Source organism: Anguilla rostrata, chromosome 5, assembly GCF_018555375.3.
Source record: "Anguilla rostrata isolate EN2019 chromosome 5, ASM1855537v3, whole genome shotgun sequence".
In the NCBI taxonomy this organism is placed as follows: domain Eukaryota; kingdom Metazoa; phylum Chordata; class Actinopteri; order Anguilliformes; family Anguillidae; genus Anguilla; species Anguilla rostrata.
In genome coordinates, this window is record NC_057937.1 from 38,474,030 (window position 1) to 38,495,306 (window position 21,277).

Sequence of the window (21,277 nt, forward strand, 5' to 3'; positions counted from 1 at the left end):
CTGTCAATGCACACATACAAGCACACACACTGTGACAGTCATTCAGGGGGCCGTGTCAATATTACTGCCATGGACACACATATTTAACACTAATATTTGGCATTGTTAGCATGCTTCAGGGAAAAGAACAATACTCGCATTCTTCTGTATGGACAAAGCACCCGTCAGGTTCCATAAGCTAGTATGTGACACGAGACAAGATTGTCATTTCTAAACTTTCCAGCAAACTAAACCAAGGCACAGTATGGACGACTGAGCAAGGTGGTAATGGAAGTCATTCCATGATTCCACTGTTTTCTTAACAATTGGTAGACTGACAGGGTAGACTGGCTGGATATCAATAATGAATTCATGATACTTGAAGACTACTGCCACAAAAATATAAACGTGTTCCCCTGTGCAGGTCAGACGGGGCGTTTAAACCTGCGCCTGGTGCTCGCCGGGCTTACTGACAGGCGGGCAGTGTAGCACAGTGGGTAAGGAACTGGGCCTGTAACCGAAAGGTCATAGGTTTGATTCCTGGATAGGACGCTGCCGTTGTACCCTTGAGCAAGGTACTTAACCTGCATTGCTTCAGTATACATCCAGCTGTTTAAATGTATGCAATTTAAAAAGTTGTGTAAGTCGCTCTGGATAAGCTAAATGCTGCTAAATGCCTGTAACGTAATGTAATGACAGACTGATCTACTTTCCAGTGGAAATCGGCCTCGGGGGGGGTGGGGTGGGGGGTGGGGGGAAGGGGCTTCCTGCTTCCATGGACGCTGCCCTTTTATTTATAACACAGGTGTTTCCTCTGTCGCCCGTCAGGGCCACCCGGAGGGCCGTGCCCGTTCACACTCACGCGTGAGACAAGGTCGCGGGCAGCCGGGGGAAAACGACAGCGCCAGCCTTCCCCGCGAGGCCGTTTAACGCGCTGGCTTCGATCCCTCGGTTACGGCTGCTTTTGACAGACACCGAGAACACGGCGTTCCCTCCGCCGCCCGCGACCTCCTGCCAAAAAATGCGAGCGGAACACTGCGCGCCAGGCCTTTCCAAAGCCAGTAAAAACTGCAGACCCGGAGGAGGGGGGGGTGGGGGGGGAGGACGCTGCGCGGAGCACTTTTATGCCTGTGAGGACTCCTCTCGGGGGGCTGGTCGCCCTGGTCACCGTTACCCTGACAGACAACACTGGGAACCTGAATGAGGACGCCAGTGCCCGGGCGGCTCAGCAGACACACCGGCGACGTGCGTTTGCAGATACGCCCTTACTTCCTTCCCTGCGTTTCCTTTGACCCCGTGGCCGAGAAAAGCCAGGTTTGCTGGACCGGCGATGCCTCTGACATCAGTCCTGCCCTTGACCTATCACACGCTGGGCCCCGCGCCCTGACGGAGCGCGACTCCTCGCCAGAGCAGAGACGCGTTCTGAAGCAGACGGGACCGTTTGGCCTCAGGGCTCGGCTCTGCTCTGTGTGTGTGTGTGTACATGTGTGCCTGCACGTGGGCTAGCATGTATGCACAGGAAGATGACTTAAGAACTTGTTCAGCAGCAGTGTCTGTATGCACGTGCGTGTGTGTGTGTGCGTGTGTGTATGCCTGCGTGTGTGTGTGTGTACATGTGTGTGTGTGTGTGTGTGCGTGTAGGTGTGCATGTGTGTGCCCGCGTGTGTGTGTGTCGGTGTACATGTGTGTATGCGTGCGTGTGTTTGAAGGTGTGCGTGCGTGTAGGTGTGTGTATGTGTGTGCCCGTGTTACTCACCAGACCGGCCTGTCCGAACAGCAGCTGCACAGCAGTTTTGCAGGCCCCTCTCCAGCTGGAGGGGCAGACCTGGTTGAGAACCTCGATGACGGGGGACTCGTCCCGGGGGGTGACGCCGTTGAGCCCCGTCCCCTCCTTGATCAGCTGCAGCACGGTGTGCTAAAGAGAGAGAGAGAGAGGCCCAGAGACACACGGCACCGATCAGCCCAACGGCACGCCGTGATTAGCGCTAGCCATGTCCCACCGTCTGGCTGCAGACGAACCACAACTATTCTTAGGCTCACATAAACACTCGACTGGGGGGGGAATGGCTCTCCTCGTGTTTTGATGGAAAGAGCGCTTTTCGGAGACGGCAGTCGGGACGGCGCGGTGAGCGACGGCCTGAAAGCGCGCCAGCAGAGCCAGCCGCGCGGAAAAGGAACGCCGCTCGCCGGAAACGGAGCCGGCCGCGACCGTTAACAACCGGACCCGTGGAACAAACCGCACAGAAACCAGGTCGGCTTTTTTTTTCGCCGAGCCAGTTTCAAACGAGGCTGGAACCCCCACCGGCGCGTTTGAGACCGAGGTGGGTTGCGAGATAAGCGATAGCTTCATGTGCGTTCTGTGCTTTCCGGTGACGCTCACACCGGTCAGTTCAGGGCAGTCCCATTACGTGGGTCGTCAGGTTCAACATACGCCCTGCAGGACACCCCGCGGAGTCGCTGATAAAGCTGGACTGCGTGCGTCATTTCCTTTTGGGTGTGTGTGTGTGGAGTAGGATGTTTTGGAAATGAGGGTCCCGCGCAGTGGAAAAAGAGAAATGGCAGCTGTGATCCTGGATTCGAGGGGGGTTGGGGGGGTGGAGGGTGGGGGGGGTTACCGTTTTCAGTTTGAGGTTCTCGGCGGCTGACTCGTTGAAAGACACGCCCTTTAGGAAGTGCGAGCCGATGTGCAGTGGGATGGTGGGCAGCTCGTACTGGATGGGCTGGGAGGGGGTCTGCATCTGCCCTGCCTGCTGGGCCTCCGCATCGCTGCAGCAGCCCTGAGTGTACACACAGGAGTGTTAATACACACACACACACACACACACACACACACACACACACACACACACACACACACTGCAGCAGCCCTGAGAGTGTACACACAGGAGTGTTAATACACACACACACACACACTGCAGCAGCCCTGAGAGAGTACACACAAGAGTGTTAATACATCAACACACACACACACACTACAGCAGCCCTGAGAGAGTACACACAGGAGTGTTAATACACACACACACACACACACACTGCAGCAGCCCTGAGAGAGTACACACAAGAGTGTTAATACATGAACACACACACACACTGCAGCAGCCCTGAGTGTACACACAAGAGTGTTAATACACACACACACACACACACACACTACAGCAGCCCTGAGAGTGTACACACAAGAGCGTTAATAGATGAACACACACACACACACACACACACACACACACACTACAGCAGCCCTGAGCATGTACACACAAGAGTGTTAATACATGAACACACACACACGCACACACACACACACACTACAGCAGCCCTGAGCGTGTACACACAAAAGTGTTAATAGATGAACACACGCACGCACACACACACACGCACACACACACTACAGCAGCCCTGAGCGTGTACACACAAGAGTGTTAATACATGAACACACACACACACTACAGCAGCCCTGAGCGTGTACACACAAGAGTGTTAATACATGAACACACACACACACACACTACAGCAGACCTGAGAGTGTACACATGTATTAATACATGAACACACACACACACAGAGTACAGCAGCCCTCAGCGTGTACACACAAGTGCACACAAACAGCAGCAACTCTGTACATACACATTTTAGAGAACATAAACACAACACGAGTTTTCAACTTCTAATGACTTGTTAAGGGTACATAGCCAACATACCTGTAAAGCCGCTTCAGCAGATTTGGGATTGAGGTGGAAGCCAGCCTTCAACGCATACTCTCTGTGACCCAGGCTCTCTAATGCTACTCTATAAGCCTGAATGAAGGGAAAATATACTGGAATTATCAAGTCAAAAAATGTGTCTTTAGCTAACACAAAGAGCTCTGATATGTCTTAAATATTGCCATATTTAAGACATATCAAATATTTGACAGAATACATGATACCGACAACTATATCTTGATACAAACTTGGGTAAAGTCAGGTCTTTGTCCTGAAATCCCCCAATAGAATTGTAAGTTGTAGCCATTTTGGAATGAGGTTCATGAATCACCTATTGGAGCTACCAGATTCAAAATACCTAGCTTCAAATCAGTGATTCACTGGTATCAGCGGACAAATCTGCCCATTTCTAAGCCGACTCCCCCCCCCCGCTCTTCCCTGGGGGAGTTTCCCGCAGGCCCACCTGCAAGGCGTTGTCGATCTTCAGGTTGAGGTCCTTCAGCGAGTGCTCGGGGATGGTGGCGTTGTGAGAGCAGAAGAGCTGCTGGACCTCGATGCCGGCCAGGCAGCCGTCCCGCCCCCTCTCCCTCAGCCGCGACGTAGCCTGGAGCCCGGCGCAGAGGTGGGTCAGAGCCCGTCACCCAAACACACGCACACACACCACACACCACACCGCATACACCAACCCAGCACATCACACACCAACACACGGCACGCCCACAGCATGCACAACACACACGCACACACATCACGCAACCAACACACACACACACACGCATGCATACTCCCAAACACATACACGCACACACACACGCACACAAAAGCAACACCCAACCGCCCCGACACACACACACACACACACACACACACACGCACGCACGCACGCGCTCACACGCATGCACCCAAACACATACACGCACACACACACACGCATACACCCAAACACACGCACGCACACACACACAGGCACGCGCTCACACACACACACGCATGCACCCAAACACATACACGCGCACACACACGCAAACGCGCACACACACACACACACGCATGCACCCAAACACATACACGCGCACATTCACAGAACACGCGTAAATCTCTCACGGACACAAGCCGCAAACAGACATCGCATGCAAACCTCTCATTCAGACACGTACACGTGCACGTGAAAACGTGCACACACCGCTACCCAAACCAGTTCCCCCGAGACCCCTGAGCGCGCAGCCGCGATGTGACAGTGATCTCATCTTTAAAGCACTTCGCCTCTGTGGAAAACAGGCCGGTCCGGTATACTGTACAAACCACAGGCTGATGTGCGTGCTGTGAGCAGGCCGTGAGGGGCATTCCTGTGTGCTAAGAGCCAGGAGAAGGGGGATTAACTGAGGCCTCATCTGTATAGGAAGGCAAAATAGCGCTCTGACTGTTACCTCCCTGCGGCTACGCTCCTCCACTCCCGAAACTTTCTGAAACTGAACTCCACGCTAGCCGGAGGACTAACGCAAACGAGCGCTGCTCACTAGGGAAGAATAACCTTTTCTCCACCTCCCTTCTCCCTCTAGAGCCATTACAACACAAAAAGCTAAATCCCTCCAGCGTGGAGGATGGGGAAACCCCGAATGTTTTCAAAAAAGAACAACAACAAGAACAGTGTAGAAGATTCTAGATTACGTTACATTATGTTACAGGCACTTAGCAGTGTCCTACCCAGGAATCAAATCTATGACCTTTCGGTTACAAGCCCAGTTCCTTACCCACTATGCTACACTGCCGCCAATTCTTGGGATCCAGAAACCTAAATGGAGGTATAGTAGCAATAATAATACTGCAGAAGTTAGCTGACACAAACGACTCGAAAGTTTTCCCCCGACAGCGTTTGCCCGCGTACCTCAGCGGCCCCCTTCCAGGACCGGGCGGCCTCCTCCAGCTCGGTGAGGGGCCCGGGGGTGGAGCCCTGGGGCCGGGCGCTGCCGCGGCGCTCCTGGGCCTGGGCGAGGGCCTCCGCCAGGCAGGACTGGGCCACGGGCTGCACCTTCTGCAAGGCCTGAGACAGGAACTGGAAATGGACCTGCATCGCCATCAGGAAACAGCGGCCCAGCACCTGCAGAACACACAGCATCGCAACGTTACGCCGACGTCGCTGTTCAGGAAACGCTGAACACAAAACACTCGATACATAACAGGAAACAGAAGTGGATTTCCACCGATGAGTCCAGACTCTAAGAGCAGGTTGGAAGGTAACAGCCTTTATGGGGTACTAAATATACATATATTCCACTCACAACTGCAAAACTGCAGCATCTAGATAGGGCAGCTAATAAGCCCCAGTTTGCATAGAAATAAACTGAGTGAGGTCAAACTGAGGTAAATTCAGTTCAGTTACTTTTAAGCTTGTGAGAGGGGGAATAGCCAAAACTTCAGTTCTGGCCAACAGTGGTGCCACAACTAGAAGGTCAGAATAAGCAGTGCAAAATAGGGCTCCAATTTTAGGAGCATCTGCTCCTGAAAATTGATGTGTGCCAACTAGAAAAATAATTTACGAGCACATCTACCACTGGGGATGCATTAGCGTGCTTCAAAATCTTTCAACATGGGAGCACCCGTGCTCCATGAAAAGAAATATTAACATTTAGCCTAGCCCAGATGAGGTACGTTGAAAGAAATGTTGTTGTTATTCAGTGTTGTAGATTGGGTCTACTTTTCTAGCTGTCCCACATTTCTCCCACTCTGCACTGCTCCTGAATATCAGCTAACTGCTAACCGCACGTGCTGGGTCCTCCACGCTTGCTGTCAGTCAGTCAGTCGTGATCGCAGTGGCCAGCTTGTGTCGTAGACACAGAAACTGAAGTCCCGCCACAGGGCCAGCAGACCGAGCGGGTGCCGCTCCACAGAATGCCCGGCAGCTGGGAGGAATCCCTTCGAAAAGCATCCGTGGCTTTGCCCACTTTGATCCCAGTGTCCCTACCCCAACCCCCCCCCCCCACCCCTACCCCACATCCCACACTCTGAGACGCTCCTTTCATGACCAGACACGCTGTCACAGCCCAGACCCTGCATAATCGAACCTCATTTCACACGTTGGGGTAACGATGCCCAATTCTGTGGGGACCGGTGGGTGAGCTGGGGGGGGAGGAGATTCCACAACAACACTAGTGAGGATTTAAATGTCTGAATGTGCATTCAGTATTGTTGTAATTGGACAAAATGGTTTTTTAGAGGTGCAATAGAAGGACTTAAGCTCGGCAATTTGCATTAGAAAATATGAACAAAAGAGCCAGTGAGTGGCTGACTATGGAAACTGAATGCAGTTCATGCCAAACAAAGCATTAAAACAAATTAGCTGCCTGCTTATCCTAAACAGTTGTGAAATATTCCAAGCCCGTGGAACAGCGAGCTTTTAATTCCTCAGCTGCTTATTAGTATGAAAACACCGCGTGAGCTTCCCCCCACCTGATGATGTAATGCTTTAGCTAACGGCCCAGTGCCGGTTTCCACGGAGAAGCGCGCCGCAGCGCAGCAGAACGAGGGAACGTTTCCGCCACGTCTCCCCAAATCGGGCCTGCGTCTCCCCCCCCCCCCGCTGCCGTGCGGCCGGGCCGTCGCTCACGTTTGCCACTGGCCTGGTGAGTCGCGGCTCCGAGGATGCTACCTCCATGTCCATACAAGCGCATAACCTTCCCCCCGGACTGCGGGCTGAACGCCAGACCGAACGCAAAGGAGGAACAAACCCTGCGCGCGATATAAACAGCGACTTAAAAAATGTTGGCTGGCCTCCTCCCCCCCCCATATCCACGCCCCCACCCCCCCAACCTTCCGCTAGGCAATAAAGTCTGCCGAGTTTACAGACGGCTCTGATATGGACTGCCACTGCCGCCGCCGCCGGCGTGGGGGGGGAGGCGGACGAGGCCTTTCTTTCAGATTTACGAAGTGCTGAGGTTTATATAGTTCGCGAAACCAAGCAACCGGACACCGGGGCAGCGACGCCGACGGCTGCCTTTGCTTTTCTTTTTTTTTTTCTTTCCGTGTGCGTGCTGGAAATATTTTTAGGCCCGGCCGTTAAGATGGAAAGACGGTGCCAAGAGCAACATGCCCCGTGTGGAACGCGCAAGACGGCAGGGAGGACGTTCTCCGCCATTCTCTTACTTCCAGTGTTATTGCGCGCTGACCCGTGCCTTCGCCAGACGCTGGGGGGGGGGGGGGACATTTCTCAACACCCAGGACAACACTGATCAGGGACCAAAGTTATCATTTTGAAACTGGAATCAACAAATGGACTGAATAAATAAAAACAGACAGAATCGTGATTTTGTTTCAAGCCCGTTAGTAGTATTTTCTGGTTGTTTGTATTTCAAAACAGTGATGAGAGAGTGATGATTTATGAACCTCAAAACGGGTGGAGCTCAGTCATGTCTTACCCATGATGCACCAACAAATCGGTCCTGTTAGATTGGGAGTAATGTCTTTATTGGTTCATGCAAGTGATAGAGCATATGTGCTGACCCCACTGACTATGGGGTTCATGAAGCCTTCCTGTAAACAAAGTCATACTCAAGTTTCCTCCCAGGTAGGGTTACAGCCTCACTTAGCCGTATCGTGTCTGGAAGTGTCTGTATCGGAGTGTCTATATTACAGTGTAACAGAATAGATCAGTGGGGCATGTCTGAAAGGTCATGTATACTGCTCTCAAAAAAGCATAGAGAAATTTGTCTATTTTCCTCGAGTGGACATAGGTCAAGATGCACTGAAATAATTAACAGGAATAAAAAAAAAACATGTTAGATAGGTACAGACAGTCCAAACGTGGGTACAGAATTAGGCCTACTTCAGGTATTAAAAATAGAAATATTCTCAAATATAATGTTGCGAATGTTTATTTCTGGTCTGTAATAAGGCTCAACATAAACAGAACTGATACATATGTGGCATCCACCCTTTTAGAACTACTAAAGGTAGTATGCAGGCCAGTGTTGTACCACCATGGCCCAATACCTACTGCAGTGTGAACCAACTGCTGAAAGTCCTTAGTAAAGTTGTACAATGGTTGCCTGTGCTGCTCCAAACAAAACAGCCAGACAAAACAAAACGAAACAAAACAAGCTCACTATATATCTCTGAGTTAAGGACCTGAATGATAACATTACCGTTGTCAGAGCGGTGGCAATTCATTTACTGCTAGCAACATGATCATCGACGACAGCTCAGCAATTCCCAATGTGAAATCATTCAAACTGAATATAGTCATAGATTTAGAATGTTCCAATGTGTGTCAAGAATGCCTTTGCTAAAAATATTATTAATGCTATTGTTGTGTTGAAAACAATCACTGGGGGGAAAAAAAAAAAAAGAAGTCCTTCATTTTCCATCACCCAAACAATGTCTTTTGATTAAACCAAAAGTAGTAGCGTAACATCGAACGAGAGCAGTAATATTTTCCAAGTTTTTCTGCGGCTCTAAAACGCTGGCGCGTTTGACAGACGCTGCCACAGCAGCCCCGCACTCCTCGAGCGCCTGCGTTCGCCCCTTTTCGGTTTTCGCCCGCGAGCTCGGCCGACGGCCCGCTAACAAACCGCGACATCCTCCAGCGCATTTGGCAGTCTCCGCTCTCCGAGCAGGCAGCAGGCAAGCGGGCCCCGACTCGGATAAAAAATTTTTTTTTAAAAACACACGTTTTTGTTTTCTGTCCCGGCTGGAATCTTTCATTTCTCGCCGAAAAGGGACGAGGAGACGGAGAGAGAGAGAGAGAGAGAGAAAAGGCCCGGCTCAACATTCCGACATTCCCCGTGAACTGCGGAGCTTTTTCTGTAACCGTCTAAATATAACCGATCTGAGCGCGGCGGAGCGCATTCCTGCCCGCGCCGCTAAAGTCACCTCTTTTGCACTTGGTCACGGACGCTCCTCTGAATACCTCCCATTGTGACTCCCCCCCGGGGGAAATGTCAAGCCTCTCCAACTTTAGCCGGCTTCTTGTTTTTGCGGGCGCCGCGCGTCGCGACCCGGCGGAAGCGAGCGGTCGAAAAATAAGCGGGTGCCGTCATGCGGTCCGAACTCTCGAAAAACGCCTTCCCCCCCCCTGCAGCGCGGCAGAGAGTGTGTTCGGTCGCGTACGGTACGGCTGAGCCCACGAACGGGGGCCGCCTGAAGAATCGCAGCGTAAAAAAAAACATTTCCTGCTTAGGCCGTGGCGACCTTCACCGTAGCGATCGGCATTCCTTCATAAATATACGCAGTTGCTTAGAGGTCTTGCACATTCCTAACATTAGCCTGCACTGTGGGAGGGGGGAGGGGGGGGGGGGATGACTTAAGAAAGCTGGCCTGCCTCGATGTCTGGGTTCGGAGCAGAGACGGCCGCAGCGAGGGGCTGGAGCAGAGCTCGGTTGTGAGCTAAAACAACTGCTTTCTCCATCACCGGGAGAGAATACGCTCTTCCATAGAATTCCAGAAGAAATCTGGCAGCCGTGTCACCGATTTTCCATATGGGACCGTACAACCAGAGCTGTGGTAAGAACACATACTGTAAGGCTACAAACTCCCCTCGTTTTCCCAAAACATCCACCGCAGATGGCTGTGGGCTAATATCTAACATATTTTTAAGCTAAACTCCTGCCGAGAAAGACCGTTTCCTCCAGATGTCAGTAAACAAAATAAAAATAAAGTCTGTTTTGAACTTTTTTCTTCTTCTCTGCAATAATATGATTTTTTTTACTTTTAAATCTTCCAGAAAAAAGCGCTCACTGTATTAATATTAGGCAAATCTTTCTGATTTCAGAAACAAATTAAAGAATGTGGTTGATTCTAACTTTAAGCAATGCAGACCATAGCCAAGATAAGTTTGCTTTCATATAATTCTATAAGGCACACATTTGGAGTAAATAGGGTGTGAGGTTTGTTACCAAACCATGTGCACTGTCCAAATGGACAAAGCCGGAGGGTACAGAGATGTGGTTTTTGGCCTCACCTGATTTTAGCATAAATAATCTACCACCCTCATCACACTCCAATCTCAGCACCAGAATAACATTGAAACCCTGTCCCACTGAAAAGAAAAAATACAAAGACACTACCTACCTACATACATACATACATACACACACACACACACACACACACACACACAGGGGGACTGAAATAATGGTGTTCTCACTTTAGAAGAATTCCAAATCTGATTCTAATAACCGAAGGTCTCGTAGGAGCACACAGCGAAATTTCACTCGTGTTTATATTGGGTCTCTCCCAAAACTCTTCCCATCAGCAAGCAATTATTTTACCAGCGATTCCTGGTCTCTGCCGTTCCGTACAGTAATCCAAGGGGGTAACCAAAGCAATGCTGTTGACCAGCGATGAACACATAACAAGGAACAAGTCATAACAGCAAGTTATTAATTTTAAACAAAGCTTCAAGAAGATGACAAAAAAGAACAGCCCGGAACATCTGCGGAAAGCTAAAAGCGCAAGGTCCTCCCCTACCTCCCCTACACAGACGTTAGGAAATATTTTTTCACGCAGAGAGCGGTCAACGTGCGGAATAGCTTGCCTGGACATGTAGTGGAGGCAGAAACACTGGGGGTATTCAAGGCCCGGCTTGATACAGTGTTAGATACTATTTAGCTTTCAGGTAAACTAAGCATTAAGTACAGTTGAGTGGTAGGAATAGACGAGCAGCGTTGGGCTGAATGGCCTGTTCTCGTCTTACGTTACGTTACGTTACGCTACGTTACGGTACGTTACCTTATGGTACGTTACGTTACGCTATGTTATGCTATATTACGTTACGGTACGTTATGGTACGTTACGTTACGCTATGTTATGCTATGTTACGTTACGTTATGGTACGTTATGGTACGTTACGGTACGTTACGTTATGCTATGTTACGTTACGGTACATTACTGTACGCTATGTTATGCTGTTACGTTACGTTACGGTACATTACTGTACGCTATGTTATGCTATGTTACGTTACGTTATGGTACATTACTGTACGCTATGTTATGCTATGTTAGGTTACGTTATGGTACATTACTGTACGCTATGTTATGCTATGTTACGTTACGTTACGGTACGTTATGTTACCTCCACGTCCTGCAGGCTGAAGTCGTTCTGGTCTTTGAAGTTGGCGGCCCCGGCGCTCAGCTCCATCAGCATCTTGGCGATCTCGGGCTTCACGGCCGCGGTGAGCCGGCCGGCCGCCTCCAGGACGTGCTCCTGCGCGTCCTTCAGCTGCGCGGCCGCTTTGGAGTAGTGCGAGTTGCGGAAGACGCCGCTGAAGAGGTCGCCGAGGAAGGCGCTGGCCCGGCAGAACAGGTTGAGCGCGTCCAGGTACTTGGAGATGCCCTGCTGGATGTCGGCCACGGCGGTGGTGGCGGCTCCCGGCGGCGTCGGGTGGCCGCATCCCCCCGGCGACCCCCCTCCTCCTCCTCCACCGCCAGGGGCCATGGAGGAGGGCGCCGGGCAGGAGGAGCCCAGGGGGGCGCTGAGGGTGCGGCCCAGCTCGGGCAGCTGGTACTGCTGGTGCTGCTGCACTTTCTGCTTGGACCCGCCAAGCAAGAAGCGCCGCTTGTAGTCCATTTTGCTTTCCTGCGCGCTGCAGCAATACATAGGTGACGGGCTGTCCCCGGGAACGGTGCTTTTTTCTTTTCTTTTCTTCTTTTCTTTTCGCGGGCTCGTCCCCTCGCTCCGCTGGTCTCTCGGGTCCCGCGGAGACGGTCCCCCCCCCACCTCCAGACGCAGGGCTTCTTAAAGTCGGGGGAAGAGACAGCTTAAGGGCACCGTCTGCCTTGGAGGCATCTCCGACGGCTACGCAGTAGCAGCGGAGAGGGAGGAGAAGATGGGCAGCGACTTCGCTGACTGGCTGCGACTACTCCCCCTGCGAAGGGAGCCCGGCTGCAGGTTTAATCCCACAGCCCAGGAGGAAGGGTCACGGAGGCGAAAGGTGCTCGTCTTATGGTCTTGCGTCTCAGCCTTGAAGAGGGCCTGTGGCGGGCGGTCGAAGGGTGCAGAATTCAAAGCACAGCCTTTTCAGCACTTCCTCAAACTCGCTCTCACGCCGACGTTTAATCCTCGATCCAGAAACAGCGCAGCAGCCTTCAAACGGAAGCAGGAAAATTCCTTCTGTTCGCGTATACGCAGATCTCTTGGTGAAAAAAATACTAAATCTTTTAAAATATGTAAGCAAACACAAGAGACGCTGGAACGCCGGTCAACAGCGAGAGGAGGAAATGTAAAAAAAAGAAAAAAGTGACTAAACAAAAGCTGCGAGGTTCCAGTGCCCTGACGCTTCCTCCGTCAGAGAAGCCCTGCGTGAGGCTCCGCCGGTTTCGGCTGAGAGGTAAAGACAGACCCGGCCCGTCGATGATCTGTTCCGCGTAGTGGAGGACGGGGGGGGGGGTGGGGGAGTATGGGGGTAGGGGGCTAGGGGGGCGGGGGGTGGGGGGAGGCTGAACTATTGGTAGCTCATCCAGGCCTTGTGTGGAGTGCGCGATGGCCGACTATTAAAAACCCGGAGGGGAGGGGTGGTGGGGGGGGTGGACGGGGGCGGGGCGGGCAGACTTTGTTTTCGCAGCCGTTCTCCTCCTTTCCGTCTGCTGGCTGAGGTTAGCTATTACGGTCGGCACGGAAACGAGTGCTGCTTCCAGATTGAGCTTCTCCACAATTGCGGTCTGGAGCGGCAAAGCACGAGCGTATCTACAAGGCCTCTAGGTCATTTCCTAAAAAGAGATACAGGAGGAAGAAGGCGGGGGAGGGAGAGAGGGAGAGAGAGAGAAAGAAAATATACATTACAACAGCGTGGGAGCGAGGATGAGCTTTGTTTGACATCAGCAAACACATCCATCCGGTCCCTGTGCAAGCCCGAGCTGTGACCCGTTTCATTACGCACAGTTTTCCCACGAAGGGTGTGCAGCCTAAACACACGGATCTGATCAAACCTTTTTCTAATTAACTTGAGACAAGCAACATGTAGTATGAATAAAAATGACAACAGAACCACTTCACTTACTCTTTGCACAACCATGGTACTTAACATTGCTGGGAGCGGGGTGTGAAACGAATGTGTGCATAGTAACTTGTTCGGTCTTGCCTGAAGAGGCCATTTTGAAAGAACATCAAATTCTATTTTCTTCTGTACAATTTCATGATAGGCTACATAACAAATAACCATTAAACCCTGGTATCACTGGCAACAATGAGAACAAAAGAATTACAAACAGACAGGCAAACTTAGAATGAAAAACTCAGCAGTGCTTTACAGGTTTACAGTGAAATAGATTAAAACCAAGCCACCTTGGTAAAGTCATTTACCCGCTTAATGGTGACTGTACTTTATTAAACAAAGTTAAGTAATGTACAAAACCAAGTCCATCACCACCCGTGTCACTTCCACTAAAATGGCGAGTATCTGCAAATACTGCGATGCGTGGCGTGTGTTTTTTAACTGAACATTACACTAACAAAACGGCCTGCAAGCATCTCATTGTTGAACAACAGTGCTGTTCTGTCAGAATGGGGAGAGGGCTGAAGGAGTCACAATATGACCATTCAGTGCTAAGCGCTATAGGCCAACAGGCAAACTGTTGTGCTTCCACCTTCTCTAGTCTTATGTCATTATGCAAATTTACATCCATTCTGGATCACCCCATTTCCATTACAGGGAAAAAAGAAAGCAGGTTTCTTCAGCTAGTGCATTCCAGCTGAAGTGTACAATCTTAAAGACCACTTAAACTAACTTAAAATGATTATTTTACAGAAAAACGAAGAAGAAGATGACATCAACACCATGGCCCTTACAAATGTACAGTACCTAATAAATGCTTTGATCAAATTACTTTCTCACTCGATGACACAAAATTTACTGTTTTTCAAGGCTTTTATGAAAGAAAGTTCAGGGTACTGCATAAAGAAATGGAGAAATGGCTGGTGAGCAGCATGTATCACTGAAACAAAACTACATAACTGGTTAAGTATATATCCAAAACACAATCCCAGTATTGCCAATAATTTGAAAAAGAGCAGTTCGTAGCAGTTTTGAAAAAACTTAAAAATAATAATAAAAGAGGAACCTTTTTAGTTTAGTCAGCATAAATTGAAGGATACCTACTTCACTGCACACATGCATTACTCTGTATTTATCTACCATAAATATCACTGGTACATGTAGCCTAACTCTCAATGTTCCACTGACTTTCAGACCTGGCTTGCTTTCACCGACAGGGAAGTAAGGGAGAGAGGAATAACATCCTCCTTTCTAGAAAGTTCCCCGACACTGGAGAGGGGCTCCCATTAGAGGGGAAACACAGAGGCCTCCATTACGGTGAAAAAGCTAAGAGTTGGCTCCGGTCTTTCTCGATGACTTTCAACAAAAGTAACCGGGACTGTCACATTGCAGCAACCACCCCACAGTTCAGCTCTCCTCTCTAGTATGCCCTTCCTTCCCAGGCGCAGTCATTGTTAAAACACCGTAGGGGAGACTGCAGCCGCAAGACGCATCCATCCGTCTTACTCGACGGCGGTAACCATGACCCCTGCTCCGATTTCTATATCCCGCAGATTAGAAACAGCTGTGTTTAAGCCAGGTTTCCATTCCTCTATGAGGTATTCAGGCAGCTATGTATGCTGCGCAATCCAACTTAAACAGGACGGCGAAGACCGCAAACACAGCTTTTACTGCAAATAAATTAGCCGCGAGGCCAAAAGCAGAAACAAGTGATGCGCTTCGTTGACCGAAGAGGAACAACTGTCAAACTGAAATTGATGCTGGCCGCTTTAAACGTTTAACCAGCGTATTATTTGTCCGAGTAAAAATGTGCTATGACCAACATTCTGTGTTTTAATACCATAACACAGGAAAATATGAATCACCATCAGGAAGCCAAGAGGAAGATGTCCAAATGAAAACGATTCCAGGGGTGACAGGGTCGTCCATTGGAGGTGTAAAATCATAAAAGTGAACGTTTGTATCAATAAATAACAGGGAACTATAATTAATAATACTAATTAAATTATTCAAAACCAGAGGTTGTTAAAATATGAACCACCTGGTCAGAGGAGCCACATTTCAAAAGTGCATCATCATTTGATAATGCTAGCCACACAGCAATGAAGCAAGTCTAGCCCTTTTTTGTGTGCAAACCACTTCAGATTGAGCAGATAGGCTTCACTGCTTAAGGCACATTCTAGCACGGGAACACAGCTGTCTATAATCTGGAAATCTGTTGTACTGGTCAGGGGGAAGGTCGAGAGGAGCCAGAGCCCAGTCTAATATTGAGCTGACCCCGCCTACAACCCCTCGATTGGCTCCCTGCAGCTTGATCCGGTGTGAGATGCATCAGCGCTCGCATCCATAGAAACGCAGGGGAAACGCACCATTCACCTACTCGCTGCCAGTCATCCTCCGTGTGACTCTTTACAGACATTTATAAACAGCCTTCCCAACACAGCAGATAATAGGCTATACGTGTCTCCTGCAGGACTGCATGAAATGGACAAACTGGTGCAATTCTGGGTTGTTGCAACAAGTGTTCATATTTTTAAAAAATGCAAGCACAGCATTTCCCTGCTATTGCATTCTACAGTTACAATGAGCAACATCTCCTTTCCAGTATGTGTCTGCCCATCCTTGATTGCCATGTAGGGTAAGCATTTTTATTAAAGTGCGTTTTTATACATTTTGGTTTCACAATGTAGAAATTACAGCACTTGTTAGGCATAGCCCCCCCTACCCCCATTTCAGTGCATCATAATGTTTGTGGCATATGAATTCTATGTAAATAAAAGTAGTAACGTTTAGTACATTGTTGCATATTTTCTTTTGGGCTCATAAGATGTCAATTAAAATGTATAATGATCTTGATAAGAAACTTTTATAAGAGACAAACTTTCTAAAAAGCCAAATACTTTTTTAAAATTCATTACTACACAAAAAAAACTCTGCTGATACCAGTCATTTCTGCTTTTCACTTATTATTCAGTTCTGGGAATGCAGACAGTATGTGGGAGTGGGCTCCAGTGGCTGTTAATGTCTGCTTTATCCCTAAGGCTCAAAGCTGCTTGCTAAAAACACAGAGGCAGTGGCTGAAATGAGACATCTGAAGATCTCAGAGAGCTTCCTGAGACTTTACTGATGTTGTCTGTGGCAGGAGGTGTACCATGTGCATGCTCCATTAGATGCTACACTGTGGAAAGCAAACCTCTACTGCACTTGGATGTCAAACCGAATACTTACAAGGCTTCAAAAGTTCATGCTTCCACTGCAAAGATGGAGAAGATGGTACATCATGCTAGATTTTAAAAGTCCTACAATAACTCACATCAAAAAACTTCACTGAGGCTCAGTTAAAAATCAAAAGGCCCAAAAAAGAAATTTCAGACAGATAAAGTAGGCATAGACACCTGGAACAAACAGGCATTACATAAACTTTTATCATTATAGTCAGTCTTCTTGTATCATAATCTGACAAACTGTGTATTGCACAATAAATAAACTCCGGCCATGACACAGAGGGGGATGACTTTCTGTCAACTGAAGCTTTTAGGACTAGCCCTCTTTCTGCTGCCCATTTTGCTATCCTTTCTGTAAGACCTTGACTAAAAATGGAAAAAACCATCTCACTCAGCAGATGCACCAACAAGGCAAATTTGCCGAGGACAACATTTCCTGTGAACTCGATGTAGAAATGTTTTTTTTTTTTTTTTAATTCTTTGTAAACACATTTTAATTCTCCTTTTTATTTTCTCTTCCCATTTAGAATTCCCTGTCATAATTGGCATCCTGTCCCCTAGCTGCGACATCCTTTGTCAGTTCAATACTTGTGCATGCTCCAAAATTTGTGTGCCCCCCCCCCCAAGTTGGTCTACAGGCACTTGCGTGACCAAAGCAGTCTCTACTGCATGACCAGCTTCAGGCCTTCTCACCATGGAAACAATAGTGTGTCTCCATGGGCAACCTGCAGGAGTTCTACCCACACTTCCAGAGTAAATTCCAGAAGCCTGCCTAGAAGAATACTTTTTTTCCAAGTACATTGAGGAACAGAGTAAAATGCAAAGGAAGAGTTTTTAAAGGTTCTTTAAGAACGTGTAAATGCGGGCCTCTCTCACTCATCTACAAGTGTTTCTGTAGAAAAGGCTGCCAAACAAACCTCACTGTCCACCACAGGCATCCAACAGAACAAGACTTTATTCGTCCCGCGTGCCTGTATCCAAGAGACTATCCAAACAGTAAAATGTGTGCAGTACACTTTGAAAAGCAGGCCTGTGTTGCAGTGCAGTTATAAATTATATTAGTTCTTGGGAAACTGTGTAGCGCAGTCAGTAGGAGAGGTCTGCTGTCAAGCTGTACACAACTCAAATCCCGTTAGGTAGCCGGGGGTTTGATTCCACACCATGCCACTTTCTGTACTGTCACCCCATCTATCTGTAACCCTCTCTGCTTTCCCCTGTCTGAACAAACTGAAAAACATGTTAGGAGGGCAAAGTCCACTGAAAAAGTAACAGACAGTGCTTAAATATCAGTAGTGTTAATTGTTGCAACTAGACGATTTCACATTTCAAAGTATGATAGACTGACTGCTCGTACTGTTTGTGCAATGATTTCTGGTAAACGCTACATAGATAGTCCTATAACAGGGCTGTGCATAATTAAATATACACAAATAAATGGCAAGTATTTTTAAAACGTTTGCTTTCTGCAAACTATCTGTTTTACCATCTGTAAAGACAGAGTTTTAAACAGCCCTGCTGACACACTCAGCTTTGCTGCGTCGTCGGTTTTAACAGTAAAGACGCTCAGAATGTTTACTTTTAGCAACTGGCAGCTCAGATGACTTGTTGTCATTGGCACATATTTTGCGCTGTCCCAGGCAACAAGCAATATGATTATGCAAGATACATGAATTATTCAAATACGCTTACCATGTGTGCTAAAGACACAAACCGCATAATGCCACAAAAATGTAGCCTACACAGAAAGACATAAGTAACGTTTAATTTTCCCCAAAATACAATATATTTATATTAAAATATATAAGCCCAACTCCCATCCAAGTCCATCCAAGACAAATTGGTATGCTGTAACAACGAATATGTAGCTTGGTATGACCTTGCAATTCAAGTGAAGTTCCAGGTAGCCTAATTTAGTTAATATTGAATACCTAAATATGGCCCCTATTATACATAACTATCAGTGAATACATGTTCACTGATAATATTGAACAGTCAAAATTGAACATGCAACCAATGGTTTCTAAAGGTGTTGAAATCTATTTGCATGTTGCACTGTCGTCATTAGACCCCTGGGTCTATCCTCTTACATTTTCTTTGACTTTATATTCTAGAGACCCTTCCAAACTAAGCTAAAACTGTCCAAAGACTACCAGAATCCACGGTTTTCCTATTTCACCCCCGAAAAGCAAACAGAAAAGTGATGATAGAATGAAAGTGCAGCTAGCCTTTGCGCTGACTGATTCAGCCGAACATCGAAGCTGCTAAGAATGTGGAGCATGGCCACTTGCCCTTGGCCCACCCTGCAGACTACAAGGGAAAATAAGAGAGCAAACGTGTGCATGGAAAGATTCGCTCATATCAGAACGCTGGGTCAAGAAGAGTGCCTGGGCTGATCCCTTCCAGAATCTTATTACCAAGCGCAAGGAAGAGACCACCAGCAGGAAGCCTGGAAGCTAGCCTCCACTGCCGATAGGAAAGAAACAACAACAATGAACGACAAGGTGGTATCCCACTATTTGTTTTTACAAAGTCCAGCTGGACATTTAGATTGTGCGGTTTCCTTTTAAAACTTAATTACACATTTGAAACTCACTGAAATGATTGAGGCATGGTTACCAAGACAAGTAAATTCTGATAATACTTGCATAAAGAGCATAAGAGTCTAGTTACTTTGGTTACTATGTATATGAATACAGCTTGGCCTAGCCTAGCCTACATCTTGTGGCTTTGAATATCAGACTGAGAAAGATACCATTTTCTTCAGTCACTAATGGTCACACACACTTTTTTCCTACTCGGTAACAATTCTGATGCCACTGCTGTCACAAGTACAGCTGATCATGGTTAGTCAAGCTTTATAGAGCTTTCATAAGAACTATGAATCGTTTTCTGTGGATTTGCAATAAAGCATGCATGGGACTTTGTGTGCAATGCTGACAAGAAAAGCCCAGAGGGGGAAGCAAGGAAAAGCCTGTTTTATCATCAGTGAAACTCTGCAGAGCGTTTGCCCAAGGTTGCATTCTTCCCGCTGTAAAATGAAACTTCCTGCAGCACCTGTTTTTTTTTTTCTTCTTCTTATGGCATCCCACCTCAAAGGACTGACACACGCTATTGTTTCTGTGGCGCTTACAGTGCATCTGATATGGCCGGGCCCTCAAGGCCGAAGCGAAAACACAGGACAAAAACGAAGAGAAATGGTTTAACGTGTCAGAAGGTGCAATGAGTAAACCTCAAGACTTTTCAAAAAGGGCCTCAAATTACCACAGGACACCGAGACCAGAAGGGAAGAGCGGAAAAAACAAAGGGAAAAAAAACGACACAAAAGACTTTCTTTACGCCACTAAATATGACACCAGTAATACAACCAATTCAAATCTTTTTGTTATTTCTCAGTGGCCACAACAGTAAATCAAAACTTTACATTACAGCCATTTAGCAGACGCTCTTATCCAGAGCGACTTACAGAACTTTTTAGATAGCATCTAGCCTACATTGCATCCATTTATAGAGCTGGATATATACTGAAGCAATAAAGGTTAAGTACCTTACTCAAGGGTACAGCAGTAGTGTCCGTCCCGGGAATCGAACCTATTAGGCTACCTTTAGGTTACAAGCCCAGTATCTTACCCATTATACTACACTGCCGCCCTGAGAAAACTCAACCTAACTGAGGAGAATTCAAAATCAGCATTGATGTAACATGGATTTTTCCACATGATAAATATAGTGATTGCAGGGAATCATATGGAAATAGGTTAAGGTTCAGGGTTGTGAAAACGGATACTAGGAAAGGAAATGGGAATCTATTTACACCAAGCTTTTTGACAGCTCATCAGACTTCAGACCTAAATACACAAAGTCATGAGGACCTATGCCTATATAACTTCAGCCATGCTAACAAAAGAAAAGTAGCTGAATCCAAATTATTTCCCCTCAGGAATATTGCAGAGGAATGTGTTTTTCCACAGCAATAAAAATGAGAGAAATCAACAGGAGTTACACAGATAACTACATTTGATTTTTGATTTTTTGCAAAGAAGCATGTCCATATCTAAACAGAAACCCAGTGTACCACACTCATTACCTGTACTTAGCCATTTTATATTGCATTAATTAGGCTACATTATTGCTCAACATTCCTGCAAATCAACAACTAAACTGCATTACAGGTGACAGGTAAAAATAGCAGCAAGCGAGCTTGATAATTAATATGCAATCTAACAATGCATTCCATTTGCATGTTTTACTGAGATATCCCACCCTCACCACCTCACAGGTTTTGGAGGGAGACTGCATAAGCTCAATTCACAACAGCCTGAGTTTCTGCAGTATTTTATACAAAAGTGGGAAATCAATTTTTCCAAATGCTCTGGAACACAAATGTGCAAGTATT

The 21,277-nt window shown here is 47.6% G+C and overlaps 1 protein-coding gene across 4 annotated transcripts in view; it reads right to left on the reverse strand.

The window, feature by feature from the left end:
• LOC135255233 (granule associated Rac and RHOG effector protein 1-like) overlaps nt 1-21,277 on the reverse strand; it is a 32,604-nt gene that overhangs the window by 8,513 nt on the left and 2,814 nt on the right. For all 4 annotated transcript variants that reach the window (XM_064336116.1, XM_064336113.1, XM_064336115.1 and 1 more), the window contains exons 2-7: nt 11,743-13,376; nt 5,563-5,775; nt 4,141-4,281; nt 3,675-3,770; nt 2,595-2,756; nt 1,736-1,894 (exon numbers count right to left, since the gene is read on the reverse strand). In XM_064336116.1, the coding sequence (XP_064192186.1) occupies nt 1,736-1,894; nt 2,595-2,756; nt 3,675-3,770; nt 4,141-4,281; nt 5,563-5,775; nt 11,743-12,267 (1,296 nt within the window). In that variant the 5' untranslated portion in view covers nt 12,268-13,376. The remainder of the gene's footprint in view (nt 1-1,735; nt 1,895-2,594; nt 2,757-3,674; nt 3,771-4,140; nt 4,282-5,562; nt 5,776-11,742; nt 13,377-21,277) is intronic.